Genomic DNA, 17,816 nt, shown 5'->3' with positions numbered 1-17,816 from the left:
GCTATTTTAGACTTCAAAACAATGTCAATGTCACTGTCATATGATGAAGTTACTTTTTATCGCTTTTGAAAATTTGATGCGCATTGCATAATTTCAATTGTCAAATGATGAATTTATTAATTTAATTTAGATGTACCTTGCATCATGCCAAATGATGAATTTAGAAAGAACATTGCATCATAATGTCAAATGATGGATTCAATTTAGTAATTTACTTTTAGATTTACAATGCAGAAATGTCAAATGATAACTCATAAATGATAATAGTCTAATAAGTAATGATGATCATATTTAGTCTTCAGATGTACATTTCATAATTATTAAGATTTTCTATTTAGTTATTCATATATTTTTGGGATTTTATTTTTTATATTAAATTTTTAATAATTTATAATGTTATAATTTTTATGACCATGACATCCCCCCATTTCCCCGAAAATTCCCTAAATTTTGGAGTTGCTTATATACACCCCCCTTGTGTGTATCCCCACTCCCGCGTTTCCCCGTCTTGGAAACTCGGTGGAACATTGGAGTTTACCCAGTGTTTAGCACCAACTCAGCATCTAATTAGCATGACTATATATTTCTGCTGAGTTTTGAATTTTAATCAAATTTATGGATTGATTGAAAAATCCATTTAATCAGCACAGTTCCAGTGAGACTTTTCATTAACACTTTCTTCTACTCATAATGTTAAATATCTAATAACCGAATAAACAGCCTTAAGACAATGGTCTTCTATAACTAAGTGTAAGTTTGAATATGCAGTAATACTAGATATCCTCATCAGCATATGGAGAATTATTTCAACAGGGCTAATATTGAGCCTTAATTTGACTGTCTTCCTCTCATAACCCTACAGGTTCCAGTTTAACTACCCAAACTGTTGAGGTGATTATTACATGTATGATGTATGCTTCTTCCACTAGCATTGTCGTAGCAGCTCTTGAATCTGACATATGACCAGGTAATCTAATCAATAACAACTTTTCAGTTGCAGTTTCAATAGCATAACAGTGATGATTCTTGACATATGGAACATGGATAAGACATAAATTCACACAAGCATGTTGTTTTTACATTTTCAAAACATAACTATCACAACAGACACTTATTGGAGACCAAAAAGGAAAACATCTACAAACATTCAGGGATGGTCGGAGGTGGCACTTCCTCCAGCGCTTTCTTTAGATGTGTTGTACTCTCTGAGCTTACAATTCGAGCCACAAGACCCTCCAAAATCTCTCCCTGCACCTTAACATGATCTTTTGTCCCTGGTAAACTCAAATTTTATGCAAGACAACAATTTCACATTAAAGACAAACTATCATGTATGGAGCAAATTCAACACTCGGATAGAAAATTCGAATTAAGCATTACATGAATCAGAATAAAATTCATCTTCAATGCTTAACAAATATACAAAAAATAGGCAGGAACAGGAAAGAGCAACAACCTGGCACTGAGATGTCAGCAATTTCATCCAGAGCTTTACACACTGGAGTTGCAGTTCCTTCTTCACAAAGTGCATCATATGCAGCGAAAAACGATGTCACAGATTTCCTTGAACCATAAAAATAATTCAAGTCAGTAAATGTCGTAATGCAGATAGCAGGCATAGAATAGTGATCTTCTTATATCTCCAAACTGAATAAGGAAAAGTACAAAGACATGAGCCTTCACAAATATCCCCATATTCCCTGCTGAATTCTAAGGACACTAAAACTTATGACATAAATGTCCATCCATGACTGAAAGTTCAACCCTAATTAGGTAATTACCATAATGGAAGATGAGTAACAAAGGTAAGTACTTGACACCCAGCGATGGAATACCCATGAAACAGGTGTACCAATAAGGACACATTCCTGGTGGATGTCAAACACTTAATTCACGTGTCTTGTGGTTAGCCAATGGCTAATGTCTTGTGCCTTGGCATCAGTCAATTAATTTCAAAGTAAAAACAACTGGATCTAGTGTAACAAAATCCCATTGTATAGTACAGGAAACAGCCAACCTAGACCAGTTCACCACTACAGCACCCTGTACTAGTTTGTTAACTGGATTAGTTGATTCACAAACCAGTTCAAAAAGTTCTTTGACCAGTTTGAACAGTGAAAACACCTTTGCGAAAAAGATAAACCAAAAAAACAAAAACAAAAAACCACACCCCAGCCCTCTGAAACATAAAGAGTTATATAATGATGTCTCCCACTTTTGTTGCATATTTTGTCTAATGGTTTCGATTTACATTGATGTACATGAACACATACACACACACAGATATATATATATATATATATATACCGCTATGGCACCCTGGATTAGTTGATTCACAAACCAGTTCAAAAAATTCTTTGACCCGTTTGAACAGTGAAAACACCTTTACGAAAAAGATAAACCAAAAAAAAAATGCAGCCCAGCCCTCTGAAACATAAAGAGTTATATAATGATGTCTCCCACTCTATTTGCATATTTTGTCTAATGGTTTCGATTTACATTGATGTACATGAACACATACACACACACGCACACACAAATATATATATATATATATATATAAAATTAAAATGTTAATATTTTATACATCTTTTAGTAATCAAGTCCACCAACCGGCTCTTGGTTCGGTTTGACCCTCAGCATGTTCTTGTTTCAATTATTCACTTCTATCTACCCATCAGGTGTAGACCAGTTGGTTTAAGTGGATGTGTTGGAGAATCTAGTAGGGAAGTTGTTTAAAGTTTAAACAATTCTCTGTATCCTTGATAAAAGCTGGTGAACTTATGTTATCTTCTTATTATTCTTTGTTAGTCTTTTCATCAAACAAGTATCAATAGAATAAACAATAAACACAACTGACATAAGAAATATGCTCCAAGACAGGGCAAAACCCCTCCAAGGGGAAAACCCAAAATAGTCTCTTATTTTCTAATAGAATCTGATCAAATGAGAAAACCAAAACTCAAAGACCAAAGCCAAGATCTCCTCCAAGCACCAAGTCAGTCCTCAAAATGATCTTCTTCAGGACAAGACAAGACAAGGTATGCCAAAAGTCAACGAGAGTCAACTCCTTCAAGGTTTGCTTCAAACAAGGTTAACCAAAACCCAAAGACCAAAGCCAAGACCTCCTCCAAGCACCATTTCAGCCCTCCAAATGATCTTCTTCAAGACAAGACAAGCTCTACCAAAGTCAACAAGAGTCAGCTCCTTCAAGGTCTGCTTCAAACAAGCTTTCAGCCCTTTCTTCAAATCTGCAGCTTCAGCCTGCAATTCTCGGCCCTACAACAACTGCAGAAACCCTAGATTTTCACACTTGTGGGCAGAAATAGGTAGAAATCAGATTTATTTCCTTTGCTTGGTCTTTATCTTTGTCTTCTAGCCTTTCGCTCTTCTTGTCCTCCTTTTCTTGCTTGAGATCGAACTGCAGAAGTGTGTCTCCAAATGAGGTCGAGCAGCTTCTATATATATGCTTCTATGGAGGTTGAATAGCCAGCCAACTTCCTCTGACAGGGTCATCTGGGACTTGGAGGTCTATTTTGACTTTACAGACTCAAAAATAATATCTTTTACATGTTCTCAAGAAAAATATTATTTTGACTTGACAAACCATAGAAGCATGAAATGCATGCTTGACCTAGTTGGCCAATAAAATGGAGCATGAAACCCATGCCTAAAAATAATATCTTTCTTTCTTCTTTTTCTTGTTACATAAGATATACATAATGACATGAGTATAATGACAATTCCAAAGACCAAAACTAGTTACATTTTCTAACACTCCCTCTTAAGTAGGAAGGTAATCATAATTGTACAATCAATGCAAAGATATTTCTCAAACTGAAGAGTTCTCATAAGAAGAGTCGGATTGGTAAGCCTTCTTTAACCTTCAACATCATGACTAGCATTGTCAACATACTAAGGCCTTAACTGACAAGCTCTTCTTACATCAGAGCATAATGTTGGGAGGCTTTACGTAAGATACCACACTACCTCTCAAGGTGCATACCCCATCCAAATGTTCACTAGGAATGTCCTTTTAGGACTATTCTTATCGTGTATTCCTAATCCTCAAAGAATATCGGTCCTCTTCAACTACTCTTGTCTTGGATATGTGTCCAATCCTCAAAGAGTGTCAATCAACAAGACTACTTCCTATCTGGATTCTATATCATCAAGTAGTATTAATCTCGGAGGCTTATCCAATCCTCCATTCTCCTTCATAGGGACTTCACTAAGACTTATGACGGTTAGTCCTGGTCTAGTGCATGACACATGGAGAATATGATGTCTAATATCACTTCCTCTCAATCAGTGAGGAGATCCTCATTCCCTCTTAATTAGGGAATAGATCCTTGCATCTTTTCAAACATTCAAGGAAACTTCGTATTCCCTCTCGAATATAGATGGAAATTCTCACTTCCTTCTAATTGGGAAGTCATAAACGCAAGCTCTTTAGCTTGTCTTCATAAATACATAAACTACCAGTTCGTTATGGAGATCTTCAAGTAGTAGCTTCATGGCTCCTTTCCTTTACATCTCATAATATTGAGCTTCTACGCTCGTGGATGTTATGGGGCCGTCTTCTTCCTTTAATCTTGTGACAGGCTTCAAGCCATCAACCTTTCATATCACATTCCTTTAGTCATCTTCACTAAAGGCATTATATTGAGCCTTATCAAAGTAGAGCTAATCATAGCTCCCTCTAAACATGAAAGTGATCTTTAATTGTTATTTAAACACAGATATCAGGTTATCTTCTTCTACCTCAACTTATCATTACGCATTTCTGTAAAATTCTTCCAGGTAGCAAAACTATATATCAACCAGAAAACCAATACAAAAATATTAATATCAGAATTACCTTATCATGATACCCCTTTCATCAAGCTATTTGCTTACTTGTATCCTTTGAGATCAACATCCTTCTGTATGGTCCATCTCTATATTGTACAAGAATCCTTCTCCATGCATTCACCTTTAATCAAGGTGCCCATAGATCAAACCGATTAGCAAGCTACAATATCTTCCTTGGATTTGTCATTAGTTACTCCCTTTCTTTCTTCCGAATACCATGCTTGATGTTGATCAATATAATTGTGTTTATGCCATGCTATCTTACCGAGCACACTTTTCTATCCAACTCTTTTTGCAAGATTCTTGTAAATATGAACCCTACCTTAGAGAAGAGTAACTTAAAAATTTGCATACCTTTGTTTCCATATAACCATCTAGCCAAACTTTCTTTTAAATGAGCTTGCTTCCAACCTCATTGAAGATAAGCTTTCCTTCCTTAAGAGGATAAAGACATCAATTATGCCTTTCAAACTACCATTTCATCATTTGCATGCCTTCATCCTCCAAGACTGTTGTTTCCATACTTGATGGAATACATACTAGTCATGTCATAACACTTCGTCCAAGAACCTTTCTAAATGATGGTTCTCATTGGAGGATCTTGATGATCCTACTTTGCAAGATGACTACGTTTAACATTATGATAGAAAATGTATGGATGAACTATAACATGCAATATGGTCCCAATCTTCTCATTCTTGTAAGCCACATGATTCTTACCAAAGCAACTTGAACATGTAGACTTTGATTCTTCTACTACCATATGCTTCTTTCTATGATGCCATGCTTTACAAAAATCAGCACTCTTCTAGAGAATGCAACAATGCATGCTACTCTACTTTCTACTTTCTAATAAAAGAAAGACAAATTGCAAATGAACCTGACAGAGATGGAGCTCCTTTAATAGTAAAGATCCTTGGGATCTTCTCCTTTTGGCTTCTTCTCAAGTTCTCCCTTTTCTTCAGCTATGTGAGCTTCACTCCTTTATTGATTTGAGGTAGCATCGGATGTGCTCTAGCCACGAACATTGGTGGAGAGGCTAAAGCACACAAGATCTCCAATACCCAAAAATGGTTTGGGCAGAATCTAACCAGTTTGGGAGATATTAAAATAATTAATATTTTTAATGAAGTCCCTAAGTCTAAACTTAGGGAAAATAAAATATTAATGTGAATTAATATAAAATTGAGTTAGAATGGTCCAAAAGTCATGGATCAAGCCAGATCTAATCTTAGCCGTTGATTAGGGACTTAATCTCGACCATTGAATTGTCAACCAGAAAAGTATAAGAGGAGGCTTGAGGGTCACTTGGAGAACACACCGAATTGATCAAGAATTCGATTTTTTGGAGCAGGGCTTGCTGAGGAAATCAAAAGAGTGATCAAAGTTGCCACAGAGGGGCAGTGAATGCAATAGCAGAGAGGCAGATATAGTACAAGGAGCATCAGCGCAGAAGCCGGGAGAGGGTTGACGCAGAGCCAGCTAGAGGCCACGCAGAAGCAGCCAGAGGCCACGCAGAGGCAGTCAGGAGCTGCGCAAAGCCTAAGGACAGTTGGCGTGGGAGACGCAGAGGCTCCAGAGGCTGACGCTGAGCCAGAGAAGCTGACGCAGACCCTAGAGGTTGACGCTGGGAGATTTTGTGGGGCAGATTGGGGCTGATATTTGTCTCTGACTGAGAGGTACTACTGCCGAGGGCATTCTCTGTTGGGTGAGTCATTTCTGGCACCCAGATTGTATTCTGAAACTGCTTAATAATAAAACCCTCAGATAGTTGCACCGGTTTTCCCACAATGGGTTTTTCCGGGGACATTAGTCCAAAATAACGGTGTCACTTGTGTGCTTGTTTTTTCCTTCAATTGATGATCTGTATGTGTTGAGATTGTACTTGATTTATTTTCAGTAATAAAACCCTCAGATAGTTGCACCGGTTTTCCCACAATGGGTTTTTCCGGGGACATTAGTCCAAAAATAACGGTGTCACTTGTGTGCTTGTTTTTTCCTTCAATTGATGATCTGTATGTGTTGAGATTGTACTTGTATTTATTTTCAGTATTTACATGGTAAATAACTTGTTAATTAACAGAACAAGTAGGAAGAAATAAATCAGAAAGTACAAGAAGGATTTCTAACAGATAGACTTAGAAATTCCAACATGCTATCAGGGCGTGGTTGCAAATCACAGGATAACTGAGGGCATCAGCCGAGCAGAGCAAGCAACAACAGAAACAGCTGTCCCAAGTGACAGACGTTGTTCCTAGCGAAAAATAGCAAGGAAGGGGTGACGAAGTGCCTACATCATCAATTCAAGCCAGGAATAGGATCAGCGCAGTGGCAGAGAGGAGTAGACCTGACCTACGCAGTGCCCGGTCATCTTTCGCAGTCAGGAAGGATTGACGCCCATGGCTAGGAGGTGCGGATTTTGCTAGTGTCGGGATTGCGCAGAGCCTAGAGGCTCTAACCTTCAGTTTGTTGGGGCATAGGAGGTTGTGGGTAAGTTGCGGAGTGAAGTTGGTGGAGTATTGTGGTCAGAACAGTACCTAACAAGACAAGACCAAGGAGGAGGGAGTTGCTGCGGAGGATTTCTAGCCAAGAAATTCGGATCAGTGGTGCAGCTGCACTAACGATCAAAGTGGCGGCATCTCGACATTGGTAGAGGGGTTTCCAGGAGGGAAATCGAGGCTCAAAGGGAGTCACACCGAGAACTTCCAAGAGGGAAGTAGAGAGATTCGAAAGAGTCGAAAGAGGAGCAGCGAAATGGCAGTGAATGGGGTAAGAGATCAAGACAAACTAGACGGAGCCTCAAACTTCGTAGTCTAGAAGGCCAGGATCTTTTCCATTATAGACAGGAATCGTCTCAAGCACGTCACCTTGAACACGATAGCGATCCCAGTTGACCTGGCTGAGAATGAAAAGTACAAGGAGGCAATGGCGAGGGCCAAGAGCATCATCCTTGATGGGGTCAAGGACCATGTAGTACCACATATTGCCGAAAAGGACACAGCAAATGCGATGTGGGAGGCCGTGACGAAATTGCATCAGCATACTTCTGTGTAGAGGAAAATGCTACTAGAAAATCAACTGCGGTCATACCAGATGTAGAAGGGAGAACAGATAGACACCTTCCTCGGTCAATTGAAGGAGATCCGGGATCAGCTAACTTCCATAGGGGCCACGCCGGATGAGGAGATGTTGGTGAGGACCACATTGAATGTTGTCTCAAAGGATTGGGAGATATTGTCTAGAGCATATTGGGCAAGTCGACCCTTCCAGATTGGGAGGAACTATGGGCGGCTCTTCGTCAAGAAGAGATCAGAAGGCTAACCAAGGCGAGAAGCAGCGGCAAGGGGATCAAAATCAAGAAGGAGGAAGAGGAAGATGTTGCCCTAGCATCTGAGGGAAAGCAGGAGAAATGGAAGAAGGACCTCTCCAAGGACAAATGCTTCCACTATGGGGAACTGGGTCACTATGCGAGCTAGTGTCCGAGGAAGAAGAGTAAGGGAAAGGCTTCTGAGACCAAGGCTGCGCCAGCAAGGGCGGAGAAAGAAGTGGAGACAGATGATGATTGTGCCATGAGTGCTCATGCGCCACTTGAGAGGAAGTGGGGAGACATCGAGTTGTAGTCAGACGGACTACAGGCGATGAGGGGCAGGATCCTTGAGGTACCCAACCTCTTGGATTATACCTTGCTAGGAGAGCCCCGAAGAGGACTAGCAGGACTAGCGGATGTCGATAGAGACGGATGTGAATGGAGTGACAGAGGGAGCTACAATGCAGGAGTCTCAGGACAGCGTGAGGCAGCAGTGCGAGATGCACGGAGTTGTTGCAGCAGCGCAGAGGTCAGAGAGGCAGCACTTGTCATTGACAGAGGGAGCTTCAGCATTGGAAGTGTTTCTAGCCTGATGGAGATGTCAGAGTTTTACTTACTTCTCAGTAACTGAGTTGCAGTGCAGCAGTTAGCAGTGGCAGTGCTATAGGCAACATGATGAGAGGCGTTGCAGTGCAAATGCAGAGGTGGCAATGGCAGTGCCATTGGCAGCAGCACGGATGCAGAGGGAGTTGTCGTACAGATGCAGTACTGGCAGTGGCAGGGCCATGGGTAGCAGTACATGATGCAGCAGTGCAGAAGATGTTGGGCAACAGGCCTAGCATCAGCACAAGGACCGATGCCGAAAGATCAGGGTGATGCTCAGTGAGGAGTATTACTAGAGCACAGTCCTCGCTAAGAGGGAGTGTTGATTTGGGGTAGCATCGGATGTGCTCTAGCCACGAACATTGGTGGAGAGGCTAAAGCATATGAGATCTACAATACCCAGAAATGGTTTGGGCAAAATCTAACCAGTTTGGGAGATATTAAAATAATTAATATTTTTAATGAAATCCCTAAGTCTAAACTTAGGGAAAATAAAATATTAATGTGAATTAATATAAAACTGAGTTAGAATGGTCCAAAAGTCATGGATCAAGCCAGATCTAATCTTAGCTGTTGATTAGGGACTTAATCTTGGCCGTTGAATTGTCAACGAGAAAAGTATAAGAGGAGGCTTGAGGGTCACTTGGAGAACACACCGAGTTGATCAAGAATTTGATTTTTTGGGGTAGGGCTTGCTGAGGAAATCGAAGGAGTGATCAGAATTACAGCTAAGGGGTAGTGAATGCAGTAGCAGAGAGGCAGATATAGTACAGGGAGCATCAGCGCAGAAGCCGAGAGAGGGTTGACGCAGAAGCAGCCAAAGGCCACGCAGAGACAACCAGGAGCTGCGCAGAGCCTGAGGGGGGCCAGCATGGGAGACGCAGAGGCTCCAGAGGTTGACGCTGAGCCAGAGAGGTTAACGTTGGGCAAACGCTAGGCCAGAGAGGCTGACGCAGACTCTACAGGTTGACGCTGGGAGATTTCGTGGGGCAGATTGGGGCTGGTATCTGTCTCCGACTGAGAGGTACTACTGCCGAGGGAATTCTCTGTTGGGTGAGCCATTTCTGGCACCTAGATTGTATTCTAAAACTACTTAATAATAAAACCCTCAGATAGTTGCACCGGTTTCCCCGCATTGGGTTTTTCCGGGGACATTAGTCCAAAAATAACGGTGCCACTTGTGTGCTTGTTTTTTCCTTCAGTTGATGATTTGTATGTGTTGAGACTGTACTTGTATTTATTTTAGTATTTACATGATAAATAACTTGTTAATTAACAGAACAAGTAGGAAGAAATAAATCAAAAAGTACAGGAAGGATTTCTAACAGTTAGACTTAGAAATTCCAACATCCTTTCCTTCCTTTTGTTCTTTTTCTTGTTTGGACAATCCCTTTTAAAATGTCCATACTCATTGCATTCAAAGCATTGAATCTTTGACATATTTGGTTTCCCTTCGGACTTTCCAAACTTTCCTTTCTGCTTCTCCTTGGATTTTACAACAAAAGCTTGAGACTTCTCATTCGATTTAGTGTCATCCTTTGCCTTCAATCTTGTCTCTTCCAAGACACATTGAGCCCATAGTTAATCAAAAGTAGTATCTTTTCTTGGGTACATACTAGTTACAAAACTGCTCCAATCAGGAGGCAAAGCATTTAATACACAAGTAGTCATTTCTGAATTGGAAACAGCTTCCCCAAGCCCTTGCAACCGGTCCCTTATTTGTGATATCTTAGTAAGGTAAGTGGCCATGTCTTCATCTTTTGACTTCCTTATTCTATATAGTTGATTCCCAAAGGATATCTTCTAACTTGATGTAATTATAGAGTACAATTTCACCAACTTATCATACATAGTTTTGAATGTCTTCAAATCAGCAACAAAGGGAACAAGATGACCTTTTATGGATTCAATAATGATCCTTTGTGCTCTCACTTCTCCCCTCTTGTCTTTTGCTAAATCTTGAGTCTTCTCTTTGTCCAGTACAGTAACTTCACCAAGAACATATTCCATTACATCATTTTCTATGAGCACCAAGTCAATCCTCTTCCTCCATGTTAGGAAGTTTGTTGATCCAACAAGCTTCTTGCTTTCCTTGCAAAATGTAGCCATATGATCTATAGAATGAGACATAGAAGACAATATGATACATTTTGGTCAACCAAGAGTCCTCCTTCTCGATACCTTGAACTTTCTTAATGCTTTCAAGACCTTCAAAGAGATGTTTTTCAACAAAAATCCTGCAAGAGAGATAGTGTCCTTCCTTTCTTCAATGAGAGCTTGATCCTTCTATTGTAGCATTTTTTGGTTTTGATAAGATAGAATAAATTAGTCAAAAAATGAAAAATATGTTTACAAAATGTTAAGATAGGATATGGGGTAAAAGAATATTATAAGGTTAGAATTAGATAGTTTGTTTTTCAAAAGAAAAAGGTTTGCTAGCTTAAATGCACCGATCAAGTGAAGAAAAATGTTAGGATAAGCAAAGGGTAAGTAGAAGAAAGGTTGTTGAAGTTCACAATTGATTAGTTAACTTCCCCCTCATTTCATCTCATCTTCCACTACATACTTATTAATTTCCCCTTCCCAAATGTTCTCCAATACTAAAACCTTCAGTCATAAAGGCTCAGAGCATTTCTCTAACTTCTGGTGGGACCGAACCCTCGGCTTAATGACTTATAGGTATTAAATATTGGAATTCCCTTCACAAAAGTCATTTTTCTTCAATTCCCTAAAAAACCTCTTTTCCTAAAGGCTAAAGACCATTTTCCTAGGAAAAATGGAAATCCCATGTCAATTCCCTTTTCACTCACAAAAACCCACAAAATGGGTTTTATCCTAAGTACTAATGTAGGTGGATGACGAGCATATAATTCCAAATTTACATTATACTTAGCATATCTCCTTTCTGCTCATATTCGTATTAACTTTTAATTTAATATATTAAATCCCTAAAATACCCATTCTCGTATATTATTAAGTCCTTTTACGTAAATATCCTGAAACCTTGTTTTAACTATAAAACTATGTATTTCACCCAAAACCCATTAACTTATCGATTCACGATAAAGTTAATTAAACCTTCGTTAATCATCCCAATCGCCTAATCTGAGTTTAAACCTGTAATTAAGCGCGATACCGTCGTAATTAACCCACCGGGCCCCTCCATTTCTCTTCCCTTTTTCCTTCGCGCTGCTTTATCGCCCGACCACCGTTAGATCAAAGGCGCTCTCATCCAACGCACCACATCCATATCGGGTTGGCCCGATGACCAAACCTTACCCGCCCGATAAGGTGGTTTTGCGCTGACCCCCCAGTGCTACGTGTCAGCCAACGGAGTAGATCGGGTGACCCCCTCTAAAAACCACCTTCGCCACAAAAGCGGTGTGATGGCTCCGCTTACCACTCCACTGTACTCCCGAACGTGGTATTCCTTATTCACTCTGCTTTGCGCCAAAATTTTGAAAAGTTGAACGTTTACCCGTTTAAACATTAAACCCTCACCTTTGCTCTTTTCTCCCGTTTACACATAAAAACCTGTATAAACCCTCCTGCGCCACCCTAAGCCTCTGCAACCCATATAACCATTGTTTACCTTCCGATAACGCTCTGGACTCCTTCCATAGACCTTTCAACTCAAAATGAAGCCATTTCGGCCCTCCCTGCCAACCTATGTTTTTCTTAACATTTGTTGTGTTTTGCAGGTGATCATACGAAACCTGTTGTTCCAAGTTTACAAGAAAATGAATTCAAAATCCTACATACATTTAAGGACAAACGAGACGATCAAAATCCAAATTACCTGATGCTGAGACATAAAAGTTAAATGATTTACTATTGAAATATACAGTAAAAACTTGAAATGTACAGTAAAGGTAAAAGGACACAGTAAAGGATATTCACAGAGGTCAAAGTGTATCAGATGAAAGATCATAAGTGAACATCACGTCCAGCGTAAAGATCAAACAGACAAGCAGCTTAAAAGGCAAAATATCAAAAACCAAAGCCAGCAGAACCTAAATAACAAGGACAGCAAGAAGCAGTTCAATAATTGTCTCTATCTTCTTGCATGAAGATTCTTCCTTTTCCTAGAATAAATCCTTAAACAGTTTAGGATATTTTCTTATTTTTGTATAAATAACTCTCTTCTCGAGTTATCTAGGGGTTCATTGTTCGTTGGTCATTACTCACTATTCAGCTTTGAACCTGGTTGCACCCTTGATGAAGCATTTCTAGACATTTGATGTACTTGACTTTTCTGGAACCTCAATACGAAGCAAAGGATTCTGAATTCTGTTTTGCACAGTTTGTGTTTCATGTAAGTTTTTCCAGTATTACTCATTATGTTTTTCTTCATATTCTTATGACTTTACAAAGATAACTAGGTAGGAATAATTGTGTTTCAATCTATTCCTATAAGCTTTCTGAAGTGATAATCATTAAAGAGAATGGATTAATGGACTATCTGTTTAATTAATCCCCTCTGAATCAATAAATCATCAGCATCTTGTTGTAAGCATAAGCATATTCTCTTGAACCTTCTGAACATTGGTCAGAGGTTTTCATACTTATGATTATGTAATTGTCAATCTAAGAATTGTGATAATCATATTATTTTTTGTTTCTTGCTCACCACTATCCAAGCTTTATCACTGTGTGAAATTTTATAGCAGCGCTTTACTGAGATATTGATATTATTCAAAGGGTTAGGTATATCAGTTCTATATTTGTTTTATTCATTGGTCTCCCAAATCAAAACAAAACCCCCAAAACATTTATCCTAGATGCTCTGGCATTGATAGCTGACCACTATTATCTCAGAGGTACAACACCTTCTTAAGATGATGAGATCTTCAATGAAAGCTTGATGTAGTAAACCTCCTTCTAGGTCAATAAGTCTTCTTCTTCTTTCCTTGTGTCCTTTAGCAAATGATTACCCTTGACAAGCAATCCCCTTTTATATCAACAAAATGATCTTCAAATTGCCTTCTCTTTCTTCACCTTAGCTTTGATATCATGTTGGAGAATCTTAGGGCAGTTATTTAAAAAAATTCTCCTTATCCTTGATAAAAGCTTGTGAACTTATGTTATCCTCTCATTAATCTTTGTTAGAATCTTTTTATCAAACAATTATCAAGAGCATAAACAATAAAGAAAACTAACACAAGAAGTAGGTTCCAAGCCAGGGCAAAAACCCCTCCAAGGGGAAAACCCAAAAGAATCTCTTATTTTCTTATAGAATTTGATCAAATGAGAAAACCAAGACCCAAAGAGCAAAGCCAAGACCACCTCCAAGCACCACTTCAGCTCTCCAAATGTTCTTCTTCAAGACAAGACAAGGCCTACCAAAGTCAACGAGAGTCAACTCCTTCAAGGTCTGCTTCAAACAAGGTTTTGACCCTTGCTTCAAATCTGCAACTTCATCCTCCAATTCTCAGCCCTGCAACAACAACAAAAAACCTAGCTTTCGTACATATGGGCAGAAATAGGTAGAAATCAAATTTCCTTCCTTCGCTTGGTCTTTCTCCCTGTCTTCTAGCCTTTCGCTCTTCTTATCTTCCTGTTCTTGCTGGAGATCGAACTATAGAAGCGTGTCTCTTAATGAGGTTGAGTAGCTTTTATATATATGCTTTTGTGGAGGTCAAATAGCCTCAAACTGAGACGACTTCCTCTGGCCGGGCCGACTTTGTCTTGGAGGTCTAATTTGACTTTGTTGGAATTTCTAAGTTTAACCCGTTAGAAATTCTTCCTATACTATCTGATTTATTTCTTCCTACTTGTTTAATTACTTAACTAGTTATTTACCATGTAAATACTGAAAATAAACACAAGTACAGTATCAACATCTACAGATCATCAACTGAAAGAAAACAAGCACATAAGTGACACTGTTATTTTTGGACCAATGTCCCCGGAAAAACCCAATGCGGGAAAACCGGTGCAGCTATTTAGAGGGTTATATTATTATGCAGTTTATCAGAGTACAACTGGGTGCCTAAACCAGCTCACCCGACAGAGAAAAATACACGGCAACAATACCTCTATATCCGGAAACAGGTATTCAGAAAACCTGTCCCACGAAACCCTCTCCGGCACAACTGAAGCTCAGCGTTGGCCCTTTTGGGCACTGTGTTAGCCCCAAGACCCTCTGTGTTAGCCTTCTGAGGCACTACGCAGACTCTAGGAGCCTCTGCATCACTCCCTCTGCCCTCTGCGTGGATGACGCAATCTCTCTAGGCTTTGCGTTGCCTCCACTGGGCTCTGCGTAGCCTGGACTAACTGTTGCTCTCACTCTCTCCGCTTTTGTGTTGGTTTCCCAGTATTATCCCTGCCTCTCTACCTCGTACTCACTGCCCCTCGCTGTTGATCACTGATTCAACTTTGCTTAGCAACGCCGCTCTAGCAAAATGAATGACTGATCACTCTGGTGTGTTCTCCACCTGACCCTCAACCCTCCTCTTATACTTTTCTCATTGGTTCATCAATGGTCGAAATTAAATCTCTAATCAACGGCTAAGATTAGATTTGGTTTGATCCATGACTTTTGGAACCTTCTAACCCATTTTTATATTAATACCCATTAATATTTTTATTTTTCCTAAGTTTAGACTTAGGAACTCCATTAAAAATATTAATTATTTTAATCTCCCAAACCGGTTAGAATCTGCCCAAACCATTTCTGTGTCTTGGAGATCTCATGTGCTTTAGCCTCTCCATCAATTTTCATGGCTAGAGCACATCTGATGCTACCTCAAATCAACATTCTAGCCTTTCGCTCTTCTTATCTTCCTTTTCTTGCTTGAGATCGAACTGCAGAAGCGTGTCTCTGAATGAGGTCGAGCAGTGTTTATATATATGATTTTGTGGAGGTCAAATAGCCTCAAACTGGGATGACTTACTCTGGCAGGACCGAATTTGTCTTGGAGGTCTAATTTGACTTTCTTGGATTAAAAATAATATCTTTTACATGCTACAATTTGCCCAATAGGGTCTTATACAAATTATAACAACTCTCTTGACTCAAGAAAAATATTCTTTTGACTTGACAAACCTTAGAAGCATGAAATGCATGCTTGACCTTGTTGACCAATAAAATGGAGCATGAAACCCATGCTTAAAAATAATATTTTTCTTTCTTATTTTTCTTGTTACAGAAGATATACATAATGACATAAGTATAATGAAAATTATTAAGACCGAAACTAATTACATTTTCTAATAGGGCCTAGTCCCTACGAGAACCTCACGCGAAGGGTTGAGGAAAGAAACCACTTTGGGGGGAATTAAACTAACCCAAGGGGTGTCCAAGATTGACCTAGCTCCGCATAATCCTGGTGATAGCATCACACTAGTGGGTAGATCGTTCTTCCATCCAATAGATCGGTTGGCCCTGGCATAGGCTCAACCTAGTTACTAATTAAAATATAAATAAATAAACACTTTGCTTCGATGAGTGTTGCAAGAATCTCCCCCCCCCCCAGGATTTGCATACCGTACCAATCCACCATCCTTCGGTGGAACCACGGATAAAAAAAAAAGGACCCACAGTTCCACCATTTTTTTGGTGATTCCTCGAAACTCAGATCTGCTGGCCTATTTTGTAAACATTATTATTTGAATTTTGGTTATGACTCATGTTAACAGTTGCTCACTTTACCCCCTAGGGATAGCTCAGTTGGTCGAGTTCTCGTTGCTAAGTACCTTGCCGATTGGGAGGTCACAGGATCAAGTCTCCTTGATGCCCTTGGGGTTAGGCCCGACCAGATAACTCGGCGGGTAGATCCCTTCCGGTTGATCTGCCTAAATTATTCCCCATGGATGTAGTGGCCACTCAATGTCTGTGAACCACAGTTGAAAAAAAAACAATTGCTCACTTGCTAGATAAGTTATTTGAATGTTTTATGATTTTATCTTCTAAATGTCTACTTTCTATTATATGCTTAAAATTTTGGTACTCCCTACCTTCTATTATCTATGATATGCTTAAAAATTCAATGTATGTTTGTAATTGCTAGAATCAAGATGGTTCATGCTCAAATAATTAATCATTGATGTAGAATGGATACCATATCTATCTTGATTTACATACAAATATGCATGTTTTCGTATCTTCTACAACTATTTTAGTATTTTGGATTTTTTTAATATAAATGCAAACAAATATAATATATATAATAAACGCTTCTGAGGCACTTCGCTTCCTAAGTTTTTGGAAAATGATGCTTCTGACACTTTGCTTCCAAAAACGTCCCTGCTTTTCCCCTGCTTCATGCAACATGGGCTTGGATCTCACTGCACCTATCCTATAGTTGATCTCCTCTAAAGAATGACTATAGTAACTAATTGTGATTCTAACAATGGGATCAAAATTCCTGAAAGAAACCAGTTCCTCATTTAAATAATAGCATCCCACTACTATGAGCATTACTGGGTGGATACTACTACCATTTTTTAGATGAAAGTGAGTCGTCGTGGAGAGGTTGGATTCCACATGTTGTGTCATGGTCAACCATGGACTTAAGAGAGATTTAACCATTCCATTCTTAAAATATTTGTTTGAATTGTCATGGAGTTAGTTAGAAAATAGTAATATTTTAATGTACGAGAGAAGAGACGTTAGGGCTTTAGGAGCTCCGCCCTAGGGCTAATATTGTACATCATTTTGATAAGCTTAATGGGAGGATGGAGGTATTGCATCTATTTTATCTTAGCTTTTATTTTTGCCATTTTTTTCATGTGGGTTATTTTTGTAGAAAAAACTTGTAACTAGTTATGAAGACCTTGTAATGGAGCATCTACCATTTGAATGATGTAATGTGAGGATTACATGCCCCCTGTATTCATTATTGTTATATCAAACTTGGATCTAACAAACTAATTTGTTGCTTACCAATACAACATCGCCTTCCTGGCTTTGTTTTCAAGAGTAGCAATCCTAACTCTCTAAGGATAATTTTCTACATCAATTTTAAGGTTGATTTGTAGCATTGATAGCAGCCCTTATTTGTCTCACACATTCATGCATTATCCCTCTTAGGTACATTCCTTTTCTACT

General features: G+C 39.2%; 1 protein-coding gene across 3 annotated transcripts in view; it reads right to left on the bottom strand.

Annotated features, from left to right (window-relative positions):
• The window catches only part of RNL (RNAligase), a 420,780-nt gene that overhangs the window by 328,901 nt on the left and 74,063 nt on the right, over window positions 1-17,816 (bottom strand). For all 3 annotated transcript variants that reach the window (XM_089402248.1, XM_089402249.1, XM_089402247.1), the window contains 2 exons: window positions 1,457-1,563; window positions 1,146-1,274 (listed from right to left, as the gene is read on the bottom strand). In XM_089402248.1, coding sequence (XP_089258374.1) covers window positions 1,146-1,274; window positions 1,457-1,563 — 236 coding nt within the window. The remainder of the gene's footprint in view (window positions 1-1,145; window positions 1,275-1,456; window positions 1,564-17,816) is intronic.

Source organism: Pinus tabuliformis, chromosome 2_1 (genome assembly GCF_031772625.1).
Source record: "Pinus tabuliformis cultivar Carrire ecotype Pingquan chromosome 2_1, CPIR1, whole genome shotgun sequence".
In the NCBI taxonomy this organism is placed as follows: Eukaryota; Viridiplantae; Streptophyta; class Pinopsida; order Pinales; family Pinaceae; genus Pinus; species Pinus tabuliformis.
This window is presented reverse-complemented; position numbering and strand designations above follow the sequence as displayed.